Source organism: Bombyx mandarina, chromosome 15, assembly GCF_030267445.1.
Source record: "Bombyx mandarina strain Sakado chromosome 15, ASM3026744v2".
NCBI lineage: Eukaryota > Metazoa > Arthropoda > Insecta > Lepidoptera > Bombycidae > Bombyx > Bombyx mandarina.
Window position 1 is genome coordinate 13,147,399 of NC_143221.1, and position 18,510 is coordinate 13,165,908.

General features: G+C 38.6%; 2 protein-coding genes across 2 annotated transcripts; one reads left to right on the forward strand and one right to left on the reverse strand.

The window, feature by feature from the left end:
* Positions 1-797: 797 nt before the first annotated feature.
* Positions 798-3,481, forward strand: RpS8 (ribosomal protein S8). Its single transcript, XM_028184127.2, has 6 exons — positions 798-917; positions 1,129-1,235; positions 1,364-1,463; positions 2,092-2,267; positions 2,938-3,067; positions 3,339-3,481. The coding sequence occupies exons 1-6, from the start codon at positions 914-916 to the stop codon at positions 3,446-3,448; spliced, it is 627 nt and encodes a 208-aa protein (XP_028039928.1). The 5' UTR covers positions 798-913; the 3' UTR covers positions 3,449-3,481.
* A 2,435-nt stretch (positions 3,482-5,916) lies between these two features.
* On the reverse strand, positions 5,917-14,294 carry serpin-34 (serine protease inhibitor 34). Its single transcript, XM_028184038.2, has 5 exons — positions 13,040-14,294; positions 10,895-11,872; positions 10,242-10,520; positions 9,045-9,186; positions 5,917-6,251 (listed from the first exon to the last, which is right to left on the reverse strand). The coding sequence occupies exons 1-5, from the start codon at positions 13,475-13,477 to the stop codon at positions 6,118-6,120; spliced, it is 1,971 nt and encodes a 656-aa protein (XP_028039839.2). The 5' UTR covers positions 13,478-14,294; the 3' UTR covers positions 5,917-6,117.
* Positions 14,295-18,510: the final 4,216 nt, after the last annotated feature.

Genomic DNA, 18,510 nt, shown 5'->3' on the forward strand with positions numbered 1-18,510 from the left:
AACAGCCATTCTTGCTCTAAACCTATCATTTTGGATCTTTCCGATCCATTCTCATTGCTTTTAGGCATTACAAGTACGGTTACCGTACTCAGCGAACTTATCAAATAATTATGACGAAGAGTCCGTCGTGCAAGCTAACTCACAGATACAACCCACTGACTTTTTTGCCTGGTGTTAATATTGAGTCGCGATTACCAAAATTCACATCTCTATTCATATTTCTTTATCCTACCTATACTGATAGCCTTAAAGTCTATTTCACCTTCGCCCTAACATGCATGCGACGGCTTCGACGAGAACGACGACCTATATTTTATCAGTGCATACGGTTATCATTAAAAGCTCATCGACATAACATAGACTATTCTTGAAAATATTAGGTTTCAAAAAGTCTGTAATAGCTGAACAAACAAAGTAAAGTGACTAGTCGTGGACTATTTTTGACCATTGTAAGCCAACGACGAGCTTATTGTCCACTTAAAGGTGTATGATCATCTTTGCTCTTGGATACAACCAAGTCGCTGCCCACCTAAAGCGTTAACTGAGGGGTCATCTCCCAGATGTGGCCCTAACCTAAGCACACGAATGGACCCCGTGGAAATTCTAAGCTTTTTATTTCAATAATCACCAATTTTATTGTAGAAATAAACGGATTATTTTTTTAATTTTATATGTTATGATTGGTGAGAATATCAACGAAATTTGTTATTAGTAATGAAGACAGTTTTATATTGTATTAATTACCATAAAAAATAAAATAAAAAAACTACTTTAAGAGACAAAAAATCTTTCTACATTTTATGAACAGCTTAAATTCTGGATTTATAGTGATTTTTAAATTTTTGGGAGAGATATTTTCTTAGAGCCTGGCAACACTTCAATAGTCTGTGTTTTCTTTTTTGACCCAACTAAGATGGGTGAGTTGATTTACCCATAAAATAATTTAATAAATCTAATGAAATCTTCGTAATAGTGTTAATAATTTATAGAAACGCTTCTTAAAACAACTGTGTTTGAGATCCGAGAGTGAATTATGTTTATATTTTTTGCTTACCAGTACAAAACTGTGTTATTTGATTCGGTCGGGTTGTGATGTGCTAATAATTAATAACAATGTGCTGTGTTCAGGTATTAGTCGGGATCACTGGCATAAGCGAAGGGCCACCGGTGGGAAACGTGCGCCCATACGCAAGAAGAGGAAGTATGAGTTAGGGCGTCCCGCTGCAAACACCAGGGTAAGAACATAACCTAAGTAGATACTACAATTAGACCCCTACTATAACTTTGGAACAGTTGACGTCGTTGAATAAATAAGAGAAGCCTTGCACTTCGCGGTTTCATTTTATTTTTTTCACCTTTTCAGCTCGGTCCTCAGCGTATCCACTCCGTTCGTTCACGTGGTGGAAATACTAAGTACCGTGCGCTGCGTCTGGACACCGGTAACTTCTCTTGGGGATCGGAATGTGAGTCTGTCGACCTTTTAATTTATTTGTCAATTAGAAAAAGTTAAGACTTCACTTAATATGGCTTACAGTAAATTTATGAGCATTTAACTTACTTAATGCACTATCACAGCAAAAATGCATTTTAATATGAGAAGTTCTTAAAACAGTAAACATTGAAGAATATTGGTGTGATATAAATCCACTTCTGTATCCAAATATTGTGTTGCCAAAAATTCCAATGTCATTAAAATTTGTGTAAGTGTTATTATGTAGAATCGACCTATGTGGGCATATGAATTCAGTTCTCGTAAAGCACTAATTTATTACTTACTAGCGACCCGCCCTCGCTTCGCTTCGGAAACATTAAAACACACATGAAACAAAAAAACAAAAAAAAATTAAAAAAAGTAGCCTATGTTCATCAGGGACAATGTCGGCTTCTAATGGAAAAAGAATTTTCTTTCAAATCGGTCCAGTAGTTTCGGAGCCTATTCGAAACAAACAAACAAACAAATCTTTCCTCTTTATAATATTAGTATAGAAGATCCTTGCCTTAATTTATTATACCTTTAATACAAGCATCTCACTTTAATTTGTTCACATAAAAATTACATGAACAATCTAATAGATTGGTTTACCCTTTCAGGTTCAACTCGCAAAACCCGTATCATTGATGTTGTGTATAATGCATCTAACAATGAATTGGTGCGTACAAAGACCCTTGTCAAGAATGCAATTGTTGTAGTAGATGCAACTCCATTCAGGCAGTGGTATGAGTCGCATTATACATTGCCTCTTGGGAGGAAGAAGGGAGCGAAACTGGTAAGTGTCACTCTTGTTATGTTTTCTAGTGATTATTGATACTAGATTTTAGGTACTAAAAGTTGTAAATTAGTAATTACAATGTATTAAGAAGAGGAATGGAAGGGCTATGGAATTAAGATTAAAATACGAATTCTTGGACATTAGATCATGCATGATTTTCTTTCATAATACAAATAATATTTAGTAGGATTCATAGATCGTAGTAGTAGTATTTATAAGTATAATTTATTTAGTAGTGTTTCACCTCTTCAAATTAACATAAATTAAGAACTAAATTTCAATTAAAAGAGAAATGGTAATGAAAGAAATGTGTGTTTATATTTAAACTAAAACATTTGGTGAACTTATTTATTATGCTATACCAGTAGCTATCTTAGTGTTTGAAGAAATCTTGCAAAAAAATAAATGACACCAAATACATTTACAAGAAAAGCTTATTTATGTAGAAATAACCAACTATATTATCAGACTCCCCAGCGGTATATTACCCTCTTGCTGAAATATTCTCATTAGTTTTGTCCGAAACATGTGTATTTTTCAAAATGATGAAGAATTTTTGCGTGTCAAATGATTGAATTCAAAATGATTCAAGCAAGCTCTGAAATTACATTTTCATATTCAATTTAACTTTTCCTTAAAAAGTAAAAAAAAAATGTTTTTCATTTAGACTGAGGCTGAGGAAGCTATTATCAACAAGAAGAGAAGTCAAAAGACAGCAAGAAAATACTTGGCAAGGCAACGTCTTGCTAAGGTTGAGGGTGCTCTAGAAGAGCAATTCCACACGGGGCGTTTGCTGGGTAATTTATAAGTTGTTTCCTAATCATCGTATTTGAACTAGAATACTAATTATATCAGCATGTGGAGTATTAAAAAAATAAATAAAAAATTAAAACAAATGATGAAAAATAAGATTTGAGGTTGCATTTAGTGACTGTTACCGTTTTGGGAACAATCCAGTAGCCATATGATGCACTTTGTCATAGTTACTCTGATTTGGTAAACCGTGTGCAACCTAAAATTCAATTCATACCTATGTGCTCTTTTTAATGAGTTCTTTATTGTTTTCAGCTTGCGTGGCGAGTCGCCCAGGTCAGTGTGGTCGCGCCGATGGTTACATCTTAGAAGGCAAAGAACTCGAGTTCTATCTAAGAAAGATCAAGTCTAAGAGGGCGAAGTAATATGTGTAATCTTAAATAAACATTAAAAATCCATACCTTTTTTCTTTCTTTTCCTTGTTTTATGCCACCAATTTGTTTTTCTTTTCCCACGTGATAATCTGAGTCAGCTCATGCTAAGCGCTCGTTACGGATGCGGAATTATGAGCCCTAATGGATATCTACATTTTGCCTATTTTTCCTGAGAAATGCGTTCTGATTTTGAAGGGTGGAGCAGTCTACAAAGCATTTTATAGACCGTAGCAGACGCAGTTCATATAATTGATACTTTGACCTGCTTTATGTTTTCAAATGGTTTCGATAACTTCATTGTAGATGGGTGTTCAGTGCGTTTACCCATCTAGTGTAAAAAGTCTGGCTCAACACGGGTCCTATTCACTTTTTAATATAGTTATTCATTAACGATTTAGACGTTTAAGAAAGGCGCTAATCTATATACCTATTTATATAACTAGTCAGGTCATAAGTATTGTCACACAGTAAAAACTTTTCTTTTAGAATGCTGGCCACAAAAAAGTTTATTGAATTCGAATTTCGAATTGTTCATGAAAATAAAAATGTATACTTTTAGAATTTTACTCATTTTTTAAATATGGAGTGGACGCTTAAAGAAGACCGTGTTGCAGTTATTGCGTTGCAACGTTGCGGTGACGCGCCAATTCAAATTTTTAACATACTGAAAAACTTTAATATAACCAAAAGATTCGTTTATCGTACCATCAAACGATACAATGAAGACTCTAGTGTAGATGACAGGTCAAGAAGTGGTCGCCCTCGGTCTGCTAGGACTCCAGCAGTGATAAAAGCTGTGAAGGCGCGAATTCAAAGAAATCCCAAACGTAAGCAGAAACTGTTGGCCCTTCAGATGGGGTTAAGCAGAACCACGGTGAAAAGGGTGTTAAATGAAGACTTAGGGCTTCGGGCATATCGAAGAAAAACAGGACATCGTTTGAATGCTCGTCTAATGGACCTGAGACTGAAGAGATGCCGCGCTTTGTTGAAGCGGTACGCTTAATATCGTAAAAAATATCGGGAAATTCTTTTTTCGGATGAAAAATTTTTTACCGTAGAAGAGAGCTACAACAAACAAAGTGATAAGGTGTACGCACACAGTAGTGAAGAAGCGAGCAACCCTATTCCGCGTGTCCAACGAGGTCATTTTCCATCCTCGCTCATGGTATGGATGGGAGTTTCTTATTGGGGCTTAACAGAGGTACATTTTTGTGAGAAAGGTGTAAAAACGAATGCAGTTGTGTATCAAAATACAGTCCTGACGAACCTTATGGAACCTGTTTCTCATACCATGTTCAATAACAGGCACTGGGTATTCCAACAAGATTCGGCGCCAGCTCATAGAGCGAAGAGCACACAAGACTGGCTGGCGGCGCGTGAAATCGACTTCATCCGGCACGACGACTGGCCCTCCTCCGGTCCAGATTTGAATCCGTTAGATTACAAGATATGGCAACACTTGGAGGAAAAGGCGTGCTCAAAGCCTCATCCCAATTTGGAGTCACTCAAGACATCCTTGATTAAGGCAGCCGCCGATATTGACATGGACCTCGTCCGTGCTGCGATAGACGACTGGCCGCGCAGATTGAAGGCCTGTATTCAAATCACGGAGGTCATTTTGAATAAACTTTAGTGTCATAAGAATCTATGTTTTGTTAAGTTCATTTTGGTATATGAATGGTTACATAATGATTAAACTTGTTTCAATTATTTTACATTAAACATGTGACAGAATTTATGACTTGACTAGGTATAACCTAGCGCTCAGTAATCTATCTATCTATATATATAAAAATGAATTGCTGTTCGTTAGTCTCGCTAAAACTCGAGAACGGCTGGGCTGATTTGTTTAATATTGGTATTGAATTATTTGTGGAAGTCCAGAGAAGCTTTAAAAGGTAGATAGGTATGAAAATGCTCGGAATTAACTAAAAATAACAATTTTGTTTTCCCTTTGATGTGTCCCCCGTCGGACGGATTCCTTTTGTTTGTTTTATGTTTATTTTATACAAAAGTTTAGGTATTTTATTTATCGATTGAGGCACTACGAAGTCTGCCGGGTCAGCTAGCGTACAATAAAAAAGGAGTAATTAGTTATACTCGTAGTTTTACTTTTGTCTACCAATTCTAGTAATTTTAAGTAAGTACCTACTAACTTCACTGGATAGGTGTGCTCACGTTGCCCAGCCTGAAATAAATTGCGAACACTAGATCTAGTAATAGCAGGGCTTCGCTGAGTCTACCACTGGATCGGAATCCGGACCCAGTGAGGAACTCAGTGGATTAAATTACACTGGGCTTAGTGCCCACAATATTTTCTATGAGCAGGTCAGGAGGAACTTTTTACATACGTTTTATGTAACAGGGTTAAAATAAATGACCGAGAAGGAAGTAAGTGTGTTCTATTCAAATTCAGAATTCACCTCTTACTGATTTGTAAGTTTCAAATGAAACAAGAGTTTAGATTTTTGGATGTGTATTTTTATTTTGTAAAAAGCGAAACACCTCCACAGTCATTGAACATAATATTGTAACAAAGAACAACTTAATTTTAATAGAAACTGAAAACCAATATAAATTATGTACATAAAATACAAGCTTGGCTTGTGCAAATTACTTAATAACAAAATCAATGAAATTATAATGTATAGACAAGAATATTATAATATTCTAGAATTGAGTGGATCTACCATCTTTCCGGACATCAGAGATACATGGATACTTGCGTCCATAACGAAATATAGGAACGGGTATGTTGCAAAAAAGTGAACCGGCTCGTGATTTGTGACGTATCCTGTAAACGAAATTAAAGAAATAATTAAATAAACGCCTTTACCGAGTATAGGAATCGATAAGAAGAAAATTATCATAGGCAAGGCAATGGTGGTAGGATCTCTTGTAAGTCCGCATGGGTAGGTACCACCACCTTCCTATTTCTGCCGTGAAGCAGTAATGCGTTTCGGTTTGAAGAGCGGGGGAGCCGTTGTAACTATACTGGAGACCTTAGAACTTATATCTCAAGGTGGGTGGCGCAGTTACGTTGTAGATGTCTATGGGCTCCAGTAACCACTTAACAACAGGTGGGCTGTGAGCTTGTCCATCCATCTAAGCAATAAAAAAGGCAAAGAGAGCTAAAGCTGATTATTTCGATGACAAGCGCAATTGTAGCTGTCCGCGAACTAAAGTTTATCGCGGAGGATGTTTGGTAAAAAGTTAATTTTTTTATCTTGTTACATATGTACAAACTTTTTTATTATATTATACTTTTAAACGATGCTGTGTGCTTAGCGCGAGTTTCTTAACGTTCTCGATAGCGTAAAAGTTAAGCCAATTTTGTATGCAATTGGAACAGTGCCTCTAATGCCGGCCACTCACATGCGGGCAAATATTCGTACATTGTACGAATGATTGCGCGCATGTGAAGGGCCGTCAAACATTCATTCTCAAACTTAGCAGCTGTGCAAATGGGTTCGCATACTCAATTTGCGAACCCGTTTGCGCTTCCTCCTACACTTGTTTACGAATGTCTCACAAATTTCTCCTCCTTTTTAATTCGTCAATAGAACATTGAAGAGAAAAAGAGCTTTGAATTCTTTCCCAGACATCATTAACAGCCATGCTGTTTTTATGGGATTTCTTTTGATGAAGATACGCTACACAGTAGAGGTCACGAACTATGAAAATATGAAAATGGCGATACGTCCGTTACCTTTGCAATCGTCGGCGCAACTGGGCAAACGAATGTGTGGGAGACTACGCGAAGGTTCGCGGTTCGCGCGCTTTGATGTCTGTTAAAAACCGACACAGCTTGGAAAACCACTAATGCAGCGAAAGCTTTGCATAATCATTCGCAAATGTCGTCCTACACTTGCGGGTTTGCGTATTCGTGCGCATGTGAGTGACCGGTGTTACACCGCGTTGCACAGCCGCTAGGTTTGCGAATGAATGTTTGACGACCCTTCACATGCGCGCAAATATTCGTACATTGTACGAAAGTGGCCGTGTCAGTGGCCGGCATAACGGCAAACGATCCCATTCCATACAAATATGAGCTAACTTTTACGCTATCGAGAACGTTAAGAAACTCGCACTAAGCACACTGATCGAGCTAACAAACCACCTGGCTTCAAACGTTTTAAAAAAACCGGAGACACCACTGTGCAGTTTGTTGCTGCTATACTAAAAATAAGTGTTGATAGAATGATTATGACTACAACAGGAAGCTGGGCTTAATGAGCGCTCAAAGAAATAATTCGAGATGATATTCAAGTTTGAGATAAGGACCGCTAATAGATGGCACCACTGCGTTACGACAAAAAAAAAAGAGCTCGGAACCCCAAGTTGGGGGCTATCTGTGGCTTGGAACTATCAACAAATCGTTCATTCCCGATACTTTTTTGACTGAATGTACCATACAGCTATGATCTTCTATGGTGTTTTTTTGTGCTAGGAAATGTCCGCTTATGAAATATCCGCACCCTTTAAAAAGGGTGCTCTCAGCAGTTTCGCTTTGCCTTTGATATTACCGATTGCCATAAGGGGTGGTGACCACTCACCATCAGGTGCGCTATATGCTCGCTAGCTTTTGAAAGTAATATAAAAAAAAACAAGTTTATTAGTTGACTAATAGGACAATGTGCTTGGAGTCACCGAAATCCTTCAGTAAACCGGCAAATAGACTAGTGAGTTGGGCCTTGCATTTCATACAGTCTTGTAGCCATGTATAGCTTCAAATATAAAATTAAAAATATTTAAAAACGTCCTTGACATGAAAACGCTTCGGTATGAAACAAAAGTAAACAAAATAACCCAACTGTAGCAACAGGAAACAATCATATGGCAATTTTTCCATACTCGTTTTATTTAATGAAAACCGGGGGTTTATCTGCAAATCATTTTCATGTTGCGATTAGGCATTAGGTCGCAGCAATGTCATTGCAGCGAATGATTTCCCCTAATTGCTCGTGAGAGTAGATATTCGATAACGATGTGCGCATCAATGGAAGCAAATGCGCGTGTCGCCGCGTTACGCCACAGAGTCGCTCGGCATAGATTATACACTCGCTCGGGACTCGAGACAATGAATGAAGCCGCTTTCGCCACCTCCCGCTCTCAGTTTTGCACTCTTTTGGCTACAATTATCCCGACTCGAGCACCGGAAAATAAGAACAACCATCGCAATTACGGTGTTAAAATTACACATGTGGTCGAGTTGTAAAGCGTTAACAACTATAACTGGTACAATAAACACCATAATATTAATATATATATACTAATAGTACCTACAGTTTCAAAAACGAACACAGGTACAGGTTCGGTTAAACATAAACGTTATCTGATTATATATGTCCTCTATGGTTGTCAATTAGGTACCTAATTTAATTGTGTAAATCAATTTTGTAAACTTTCGGAGCGCGTCAAAGTCGCTCAAGGATTTTCCGGCGAACGCACTGGCCCATGACTGCGATGACCGAACTCACGCTTGCGAGTGACCCCATCGCCCGGGCATAATTAACACGTTACAACCGTAACGAAGAGGATACCAATCCCAACCACTAAGCCTTAAAACGAGATTAAGTTGACTTACGATTTTTTTTTTGATCGTCAGGGCGGTATTTTCGAATGGCCACAGAAACGGCTTGTTCAATACTTCGAACGTAAACACCAGACTGTCGAGTCATTAGTGTGAAATCTCTCTGTCTGGGTTCAAACACATCTCGTATTCCGAGCTGTAAAAACACAAAATTATCTTTATTAATACCTACCTCAATACGTAATACCTGAATTAAATACAATAAGACCTATTATATAAATATTGTAATAACTATTATATAAATATTATATCAAAAGTGATTTATTAAACAAACAGATGAAGTTCCACTGTTGCCGAAACAGCAATTATTTTCATCAAAATGAAATGAGAATAATATCTAAAAAAACATTTTCGGAATACATACTTCCAATCCCTCCAAAGAATTACAGACTTTCACATGTTTACAACATAATTTTTCAAAATATTACCTTTATAAAAAAAGTTAAAATTATAATTTACGTTATAGTAGGCATGTCTTACCCCGTGAATCCCCTGATGCAACCATATTGCGATCATTAAATTTGTACAAACTTATCTAAATGGATTGGGGACATCCTAAATAAAAATCTCCACAATGCTTATGCATTCATTCATCATTAGATTTGTGGAAAGATAGCTATGATAATTAAAGTGGGTTTTAGAATGTAATTGTTCACATTGTAATCTTTATAGATCAAAGTTAAATATGTGCAATTTATTTAATTAGAGTTAAAATTAGGTTGAAATAATACTCATAAGAATTGATTCAATGACAATCATTTGTTTCTACTGTGTAATCGTAAGTCAATGATGAATAAGGAATCATTGAATATTGGTTTTCGTGGCGCAAGAAGGGTTTTTCACCTGTTACCAATCAAATGTTTTCGTAGTGTATTTCGAAAATGAGTTTCGTGTAACTTAGACGCACCTGACGCAGGCATTAAGCCCTTTAGGCCAGAGGTCGTAGAATCAAGCTCGTACAATGCAGTTGGTATAATTTTCTTAGCTTTCCTGACATTCTACGTAATGTGAAGTAAGTGAACTACTTTTTTTAATATTTGTTGCTTTTTTATGCTGATGAACATACGGCCCACTTGATGGTAAATGATTACCATCGCTCATGGACGTCAGCAATGTCAGGGGCACGGTCAAGTCGCTGCCTAAAATTGTAAATTGTAATAAGAAATGTATTTTTAACTACATCATACTAACCTTTTGTAAGTCTGTAGTGAGGGTCACGTGGCCTTTTACCGTAAAACTAGGTACTATTCCCTTAACTCGCCTAGGACGCAGTGCCGCATAAATATCGGACAAGTCAGATTCACGAGCCATACGTGCCAGCAATCTTCCTAATTCTGCGGCGCTCCCTCTGGCTGGCAACACAACCAGGAGATAATATCGTTCGCTGTCTAATGGGAGCCGAAGAGCTGAAGCCTCTAGATGAGGCAGATATGCGTGCTCTAATATAGTGTCGTAATGCATGTATGTAACCTAAAAGATACAATCGCACAGATGCAACAGGTTAGAAAATGCTTGTAACCATAACGATTATTAATAAACGCAGTGTACGTTTTTTATAATAAAGCGGGGCGAAAGAACCCATAGCCGATCGAGTGGTGATTAGCGTTGCCCACAAACATGATAGCCCACCTTGAGACATCTTTTTTTATATGTGTAATACATAAAACTTAATTACTACTGCGTTACAGTAGGCCGATCGTAGGAGTGGCCTTCTACGATCGAATTTGAAGCTGACATTTATAATATTATATATTACAAAAGACGTTATTCCAATGTTCCAACACGTTTATTAACAAGGCAACAAGAATTGACGTATTTTGTAGAACAAAAATTAAACCACTAACCTGGACGCTTTTTAATCCATTAGCCAAAAACATTTGCTCATCGAACGTAGGTTTTGGGGGCTCGGCAGGTATATCAAAAGACCTATACATTAGATAATCATCGACGTAAGGAGGGTTCGTGAAAATAAAATCAACAATGGATTTCTTTCGCCTTTCAAGTGTTTCCAACGAGGAACCATTTGCAGCTGTAGTCATATCAGAACTAGTTGCCGTATCAGAGAGAGTAACTAGTGGTTTGTCTGTTGATGTTGTAAATGTGACACTATCGGTCTGTATTTCAGTGGTAGATACAGAAGTTGTGCTTTCTGTAAAGTTCAAATCCACTGTACTTGAAGTCATAGCCGCCGTACCATCGATTTCATTGTTTTCGGTTTGTGTTAAAGCCACTGTCGCTTGGGATGTCTGCTGAGCTATCGTTTCCTCGTCAATATCCGTACTTGAAGGATTCGCTGTGGTGATCAATAAGTTTTCGTTAGTCGTTGAATCTGTTGGGTTCGTAGAAGTAGTCACAGCATTAGTAGTTGTCACGATTTGTGTTGTAGTTTCCGTTGAAGATATTAGTGGTTTAATGACATCTTGAAGTGTTGTGGTACTTATACCAACCGTAGTGCTTTCAAAATTCGGTGCCGAAGATGGAATAGCAGTCGTTGTTGCTATGGTATTAATTGTTTCGGCGTTAGGATTTGCTGTAGTATCTCTAGATGTCGCGGGTGTTGTTTCTTCCCGTGTATTTTCTGTTGTAACTGTTTTTCCTGTAGACACATCACCCTCATCTGCTTGTGACGTAGCAATTGTGCTGGATTTTGGTGTAGTTTCATTCATAGTCTTATTTGTTTGATTAGGAAGGGCAGGAAGCTGATCATTATCCAAATCGAAGCCGTAAAAACGTAGTATTTTTTTAAAGTTTTCATTGAATGTAACGTTTTCATTATTTAATGCTAGACCTGCCAAAAAACCCTCTTCGGGAACGAAATAAGTCTGGAATTGAAACCAAATATGTTATTTTACAATTGTTTATGGACGGGTACTAGTTATATAGTAATAATAACTTGGAACAAATTATAGTGATCTAGCCCGAAACAAGGATAGTATAGGGAACTATACTATAATCCAAAGATATACTTTACTACAGCTAAATATATACAAATATTACTGGTGGTAGGACCTCTTGTGGGACCGCACGGGTAGGGACCACCATCCTGCCTATTTCTGCCATGAAGCAGTAATGCGTTTTGGTTTGAAGGGTGGGGCAGCCGTTGTAACTATACTGAGACCTTAGAACTTATATCTCAAGGTGGGTGGCGCATTTACGTTTTAGATGTCTATGGGCTCCAGTAACCACTTAACACAATTAACACAAATAAAGAAATAAAAAAATATATAGTTATTAAACACCAAGGCACAGAGTTAACAAACTGTAATCTTACGGATGTTTGCCCGTTGTGGGAATCGAACCCACGACTCGGCTCAGCACTTAGCGGTGCTAACTCCAGCACCACCGAGTCAGTCAAAAACCACACGTTCTTTCACCATAAAAAATAAGGGTTTCCATACAAACAGTTATATACTCCGCTGAAGGCGGAAGTTATGTCATTGTGACCAACACCAGTTGGTAATGCTGTTACTGTAGTTCCTACCAATTATCAATCGCTTTAGTTACAGATCAACTGACTCGAAACAATTTACTGCGTTCAATGCCCTATCATTTCGTTTTAAGACTAGGATCTGTAGATAAAGGCAAAATAAAAAAAAAGTGTAAATAAAAACTTAAAACCTTATGTAGTTAGTTCCAATTTTTTTTCAATTAATTGTAATCAAAATATATAAACATTGAAACTGCAGCGACGTCAATGACAACACGCAATGCATTATTAGCGAATGTATTTCAAATATGCAGAGATGGGGAAAGTTTAACCCCTTTTTCAAGTTTCTTGGGTATAAAACCCTTCATATAAATAAAGACAATTGAGTATTTTTAAACAGTTATCCCTAATAGAAATGTAATACCTGAATATCGATCCTATTAAATTAATAATATATAATAACTTCAGTTCATTTCTTCTCACAAATTCCAAAAAAAATTTGGAAGAGAATTAGTAAAAAAAAATTATGGCTTAAAGTTAATTGTAATGAGTAAATACTCACTTTTAATGTTCGGTGAATGTCTCGAAACCCGACTCTCATGATTTTTCGGTTCCACGGAAGCTGTATCGCTCGTTGCAGTTGATATGAAGACTCACCATCGACTCCTTCGTACAAGGCTACCAGAATGCCCATTAATCCGTATGGCGAAAACGCAATGTTATTCTCGTTCAGAAAATTATGTTCTGCCAGTACTTTTAAACCGAACTCATTTGTAACATCTACCATATGTGCCAGAGGTGTGCGTCCGGTATCCCATAGCTTTATTTCTATGGGAACTCCATAATCAGCGCTCTCAGTTAACTTGATACACGCGTATAACAAGTTGCAGAACAGGCCTGCGGCGGCGCAGGACAACGCGCGTCCACTACGGCGCATCGTGTCCACGGTTGTGATCTGTCGTAGCGCCTTGCGCTTCGCTGACCACAACCCGCGTATCATCTCTAGGCTAATCCTCGAGTTTAATTAACGTTTTAAGACCCCGAACTTTCGGTGAATGCCCTCTATAGCTACAGGCACGCGAACGTTCGCACGATATAATTTATAAGACATATGTATAAGGTTCATATTGGTATAATAAATTCAATAAAGACCGTTATAAATTATATCGACTATTCGTAATAGATAATACACACGGTGTACTCGTATCTGTCGATTCGTGCAATTATTGTGTAGTTTCATTCGGTTCATATTCGGACGGTACCAATTTAAATTTATGTAAATAAATACATGCCTAACCTGTTAACGAAATAATTATATCGGGACAAAACAATTGTAAAAAAGGCAGCGATTTGCAATATTGAATAATTGTAGGCTAATTTCTGCAGGTAGACTGTCCTATGAGGCCCCGCTGCATCTCGCCTTCTCAGCCTCTTGAAAGTCGAGCTTTTTAATACCATGTTATGTAGAGTACCGCCCATATACCTATATCACAATAAAGTTAATGGCACCCTTATTGAGTCACGACATCGAAGTTACGATTTTACTGTTAGACATCTCGCCGAAACATTCAATACGAAATGCATGACTAATTAATGAATATCCGCATATCGCATGACTGTCCCACGGTAGACATAGGGTGCTCCTACGTACCTATATCTGTGCTAATGCACAATACTCATACAACATGAATAAAAATTAAGTATCCAGTTTGGAATATAGATGAAAATGGAAGTAACTAATAGAAATAGCTTAAATAAGTCGAGGTCGCTTACGAATATTCTAATTAAAAGTCGTACTAGTGAGCTGTGGTTATTAAGAGTATTGTTACAAAATCCAAAATGTTATGAATTAATTTAAAGAAAAAGTATGTTTTCAAATGATTTTAGATTCCATCTGCTGTAAATATTGGTGTAAAGAAAAGAGTTTAAAGAACTAAAAATAGTATTTAAAAAATAGCATTATTTGATTTATTTGTTGTTCACAACTACACTTGTGTCCCATTCCTGAGACACCTGAGAGACCTTACGTCTTGATGTCCAATGTTGTTAAGCATGTTATTGGCACCGAAGGTACGCGAGATTATTCTATCATCCTAAAGCAGCATTTGATGCTATCTTTTTTTTTTCCTACCTAAGCTGGTAGCCTTGAGAGGCTATTCCAGCGTAACCTTAACTAGTAGGTGAGCTCACGGGGCTCAAGCCTGACGACGTTGCTAACACGAACCCTAGCAAGAGCCGTGCTTCGCAGAATCTACCACCGGATCGGAAACGCGACCCACTGAGAAGATCCGGCGAGAAACTCAGTGGGCTGTGTCTGAGGGTTAATTTACTCGTCGAGCCTTTCGTCGCAAGCGACGGGTTCGACGAGAACGGTGACCGGTGCTTGAGGTACCTAAAAGCACCGTTAGTGGATCGGAAGGATCCGAGATGACGTATTTTGGGCGACGTCGACTGCTTTCCATTCTTTCCGCAGGATCGGGAATGTAGTTACCGGCGGCCACGATGAGAGGGTTCTCGTGTCGTGCCGCTTTATCGAAGTGGTGATGCTATCGATACACTGTCATTGGTATGTAGATTGAAAAAGGTAGAAACGTAGAACGATCATGATATCGGAGCAGCCGCCATGAACAAATTGAAGTCTATACTAAGGTATTTATTCTATGAAATGGTGATTCCAAAAATGATGTCAATTTTCAAATAGATGATGGCGGACATTCATCTTATTAAAATAAAGCAGTATGCGTTTTAAGTTGAAGACTTTTCATATGCTCGCTTAAAAAATGTCTAACTTCACAGACAGACGTCGTTAATTTTGCGCTATATATGCCACTTTTGCTTCTAAATCCTAACTATGCTGTGTATTCGAATTCTAATAACAATTCTTTTATTCTACATAATTAATGATGAGCCACACCAAGATTCCATATAAAACCTGATAGCTAATTAGACGTCCGCCGACCGAGGGAACCGGTGGTCGTGTCACTGGTGTCCGCCGGTTCGGCGTCTGGGAGACGGCGGGATGGATGTAATATACTCTGCGTCAACCCTGTCCCGCCGTCTCAATGGCCCCGACTGGAGTCGAGCGCCGGCTGTAAACGGCAGGAGTATTTGGTGAGGTTCAACTCCTACATACCGGGTCCGGGAACCGGTTATTTTCACCTGTACAAAAAAGAAGTAAATTAACAAAGAACGCGTGCAATCATACAGAAACAGAATAATTTTCTAACTATCCAATACATTTGCGACTTAATAATGAATCATGCATCTCAATCGCATAAACTGAAATTAATACTACCACTTGATCTACTCTAAAGTTAGATTATTATTGAACAGGTGGAAGTGTTAATTGTTACGTACTGTACAAGTTGTTTCAATTTCATAATAACTCATCTGAAAGGCCTATCGCGATAACTTCCTTGCTTTCCAAGGTGAAAGAGCGAATAATAAATATACAACTCCTGAAGTATCTTGAAGATCGCCAGCTGATCAGTGACCGACAGTACGGTTTCCGCCACGGTCGCTCAGCTGGCGATCTTCTTTGTATACCTTACTCACAGGTGGGCTGAAGCCTTGGTGAACAAGGGCGAGGCTCTGTTGTGAGCCTTGATATCGCGAAGGCCTTCGACAGGGTCTGGCATAGAGCACTTCTGTCGAAGCTACCATCTTACGGAATCCCCGAGGGTCTCTGCAAGTGGACCGCTAGCTTTTTGGATGGGCGGAGCATCACGGTCGTTGTAGACGGTGACTGTTCTGATACCATGACCATTAACGCTGGCGTTCCACAAGGTTCGGTGCTCTCCCCCACGCTTTTCATCCTGTATATCAATGACTAGCGGCCCGCTCCGGCTCCGCTCGAGTCTTTAACAATGATATATGACGCTGTTTTATTTTTTTAAATAAAAGAACAGTTATTGCGGCATAAATATAATAGTTAGATATATGTTGTCGCGACACTTTTTGTAAATAATAATATGTTCTACAAAGTCGTAGTGCATTATTTTATTCTATCATCAATAGTTTTCGCAGGGCACACGATGTAAAGACTATTTTAAGTAATTTTTTACACCTTCGGTTACATTATTGGAGCTTTAGTAAGAATCCCAATTTTTTTTCAAAAAAGATTATAGCCTGTGTCACTCGGGAATAGTGGAGCTTCCAAACAGTGAAAGTATTTTTCAAATCCGTTCAGTAGTTTCGGAGCCTATTCAATACAAACAAACAAACAAATCTTTCCTCTTTATAATATTATTAGTATTAGTATAAGTATAGAACATGCTGTCTATTGATGGCATGCATTGCTATGCGGATGACAGCACGGGGGATGCGCGATATATCGGCCATCAGAGTCTCTCTCGGTGCGTGGTGCAAGAGAGACGATCAAAACTTGTGTCTGAAGTGGAGAACTCTCTGGAGCAAGTCTCCGAATGGGGTAAAATGAACTTGGTTCAATTTAACCCGTTGAAGACACAAGTTTGCGCGTTCACTGCGAAGAAGGATCCCTTTGTCATGGCGCCGCAATTCCAAGGAGTATCCCTGCAACCTTCCGAGAGGATAGGGATACTAGGGGTCGACTTTTCGAGTGATGTCCAATTTCGGAGTCATTTGGAAGGCAAAGCCAAGTTGGCGTCCAAAATGTTGGGAGTCCTCAACAGAGCGAAGCCGTACTTCACGCCTGGACAAAGGCTTTTGCTTTATAATGCACTAGCGACCCGCCCTCGCTTCGCTTCGGAAACATTAAAACACACATGAAACCAAAAAAATAAAATAAAAAAAATTTAAAAAAAAGTAGCCTATGTTCATCAGGGACAATGTCGGCTTCTAATGGAAAAAGAATTTTTCAAATCGGTCCAGTAGTGTCGGAGCCTATTCGAAACAAACAAACAAACAAATCTTTCCTCTTTATAATATTATTAGTATAGACAAGTCCGGCCTCGCGTGTAGTACTGCTCGCATCTCTGGGCCGGGGCTCCCAAATACCAGCTTCTTCCATTTGACTCCATACAGAAGAGGGCCGTTCGGATTGTCGACAGTCCCATTCTCACGGATCGTTTGGAACCTCTGGGTCTGCGGAGAGACTTCGATTCCCTCTGTATTTTGTACCGTATGTATGCCGTACCGTTTATGGTAGGCAGCGGCTTGGCTCTGCCCCTGGCAGTGCTGACGTCCATGAGCGACGGTGACCACTTACCATCAGGTGGGCCGTATGATCGTCTGCCTACAAAGGCAATAAAAAAAAAAAAATGTTCCATGGGGAGTGCTCTGAGGAATTGTTCGAGATGATACCGACATCTCGTTTTTACCATCGCACCGCCCGCCACCGGAGCAGAGTTCATCCATACTACCTGGAGCCACTGCGGTCATCCACAGTGCGTTTCCAGAGGTCTTTTTTGCCACATACCATCCGGCTATGGAATGAGCTCCCCTCCACGGTGTTTCCCGAGCGCTATGACATGTCCTTCTACAAACGAGGCTTGTGGAGAGTACTCAACGGTAGGCAGCGGCTTGGCTCTGCCCCTGGCATTGCTGAACTCGATGGGCGACGGTAACCACTTACCATTAGGTGGGCCGTATGCTCGTCTGCCTACAAGGGCAATAAAAAAAAATTGTAAATGACGACTAGACAGAAAGATTTAACAAAAAAAATAATAAACAAAAAATACTCTACAGCAGTGCTATCATACGAGTATCAAGGCTTTTGGTACTATTTAATATGCGAAAGGATTTTTGGCTGGAACGCGAGGAATTTTTATTTTATTTTAATATTATAGTCCGTTTAATTAATTAGTTACCTACGAATTGCTAATTATTCGTTCGAAGTTTTTTATTGAACTTCAATTAAGTATATCTCATTCGTACAGCTGAATAAGTTTTTGTGTTTTGATATTTTTTCCAAATTTTAAACTTTCAACGGCTCTCGGGTAAAGTTGGAAAATTATCACATTAACCAAACAGCCTTTCACTCCTCGATATCATCTCATCTTATTTTATTTCACGTTTGATTTCATTCAACTTCATTCCGTAATCTTCGTAATT